General features: G+C 39.5%; 1 protein-coding gene across 1 annotated transcript; it reads left to right on the plus strand.

Moving 5' to 3' along the window:
* Positions 1 to 172: 172 nt before the first annotated feature.
* LOC105966000 (F-box/LRR-repeat protein 13) lies at positions 173 to 2,019 on the plus strand. The gene is made up of 2 exons (XM_088818312.1): positions 173 to 1,200; positions 1,734 to 2,019. The coding sequence occupies exons 1-2, from the start codon at positions 173 to 175 to the stop codon at positions 2,017 to 2,019; spliced, it is 1,314 nt and encodes a 437-aa protein (XP_088674438.1).
* Positions 2,020 to 2,261: the final 242 nt, after the last annotated feature.

Genomic DNA, 2,261 nt, shown 5'->3' on the forward strand with positions numbered 1-2,261 from the left:
AAAAAAGAAGGAAATTAGCTGTGCACGCAACAAAGAAATAAATAAATTAGTTGTAAGTTTCAGAAACTAAAACAAATTAAAAGGGTTAATCTGATTTATTAGGCTGACAAATTCGTAAGGGTTTGTTTATGAATCAGAAGGGTGAAAAATCTTTTGAGCAGAGTACGTAACCATGAAAAGGGCCAGAGGAGAAGACGGTTCCAACTCAGTGGACAGAATATCCGAGTTGCCACAAGGAATCTTACAGAAAATACTGTACCACCTCTCCCAAGAAGAGGCTGTCCGAACGTCTGTATTGTCGAAATCATGGCGTTACGATTGGTGCGCTCGTCCCAATCTCGATTTTTCCAACCGCTGCTTCAAAGGAAGCAAACAAAATTTTTTATCCCTTGTGGACAAGACTTTACAGCGATACCGTGATCAAAGGCTATGCATAGAGGAGTTTCACCTCAGTATATCGCTAGACGATTCGGATCCCGCGCCGGCTTCGTTTCTCGAAAAATGGATCTCGACACTCGCAACAACAAATAAGGGTATGAAGAAGTTTTGTCTCTCTATTTGTTCGGAACAAGGTTCGGGATCGACTCATCCGCCATCTGTAGTCTTTGAGGCGGAATTACTCCAAGATTTGCACTTCGACAATTTGACGTTGGACCGAAAGGCTATTGACCGGATAATACTCTTCAAGCATCTGAAAACACTTCATCTTCTAGATGTCCGTATCGAGGCGGAGATTTTTCAGAAGATAATCGCGAGATGCCCGATGATTGAAACTTTGCATGTCGAAGACTGTAGGGGGTTAAGAAAAATTGAGGTGAACGAATTACATTGTCTCAAAGACTTATATTTCATCGAGTATGACTTACTCGAGCGAGATGAGGAATGTTGTAGCATCGAAGTTTATCCCCCGTCTCTTGAAACCATCAAAGTTAGTTGCGGTAATCTTCGGTTCAACAAAGGAGCGGTTCTTTGCAATCTGAAGCATTTGTATCTGCGGGGGGTTGAAATGTTATTGCACCGCTTGTCGTCGTGCAAATTCCCAAGTCTCGAGCGCTTGATTATTGTCCGTTGCGATGGACTGAGAGGAATCAAGCTATTTATGGATGCCCCAAACATGGTTGATTTCAGCTATAATGGATTCTTTATCCCATCCATCTCTTTCGCATCAACTTCTATCGAGTGGAAGTCGAGAATATATCTGTATTTACTTGATGCTCCCTCTTTGTGGTCGGTGAAGCTAAAAAAACTGCTCAAGTCATTAAGTAAATCTGAAATTTTTCTGACTATTGAACAAGAAGATGATGGTGATGGTGGTGATGATGATGATGATGATGATGATGATGATGATGATGATGATGATGATGATGATGATGATGATGATGATGATGATGGTGATGATGATGATGATGATGATGGTGATGATGATGATGGTGATGATGATGGTGATGATGATGATGATGATGATGATGATGATGATGATGATGATGATGATGATGATGATGATGATGATGATGATATGATGATGATGATGATGATGATGATGATGATGATGATGATGATGATGATGATGATGATGATGATGATGATGATGGTGGTGATGATGACGATGAACACATAATTCAAGAGAACATTAATCTGGTACAAGACAAAGGTTGTGATAAACTTGTTGCGGTTGAGAGACTTAAAATCCAATGGCCATGTTCATTTAGTAATATTTCATCTCTTTTCAATAGTGCATTGTGTGTTTGTCGTCCAAGAAATATCGGTTCGTACCACCGCATCAGTTCGGCTAAGGAAATGGAGTGTGTGCTGAAGATTCTAATGGAGAGAGAAAGTGGAGACGACCAAGACGATCAACTCAGACAGCTGTGGTTGCAAGATTTGGAGGAAGTACGCATGGAGATTTATGACACGGAAGGGAGAGAATATCATCCGACAACTCTGTCTGAATTGCCAAACTATGAAGAAGATAGATATAATCGTATTCGCTTTGCATTGAAATGGAGACAACGTTGTTAGAATCCGCATTGCCGACGGTGAAAAAGAAGCCGCACACACTCGAGAAATCACTTTTACAGAGAAATCACTTTTAGAGGATATATAGTCTTTTTTTTTCCTAATTTTATGACTTGTCACATTTATTCTTTAAAGAATTTGGATGCATTTCCTGAATAAGATCTTTAATTGTGAATCTTCTATCTGTTCGATGAAATGTTTCAGAGATAAGTATTTTTACTTTACAAATTTGGACGTTTGGTATT

Source organism: Erythranthe guttata, chromosome 5 (genome assembly GCF_056151865.1).
Source record: "Erythranthe guttata isolate IM_541 chromosome 5, IM_541, whole genome shotgun sequence".
Classification (NCBI taxonomy): Eukaryota; Viridiplantae; Streptophyta; class Magnoliopsida; order Lamiales; family Phrymaceae; genus Erythranthe; species Erythranthe guttata.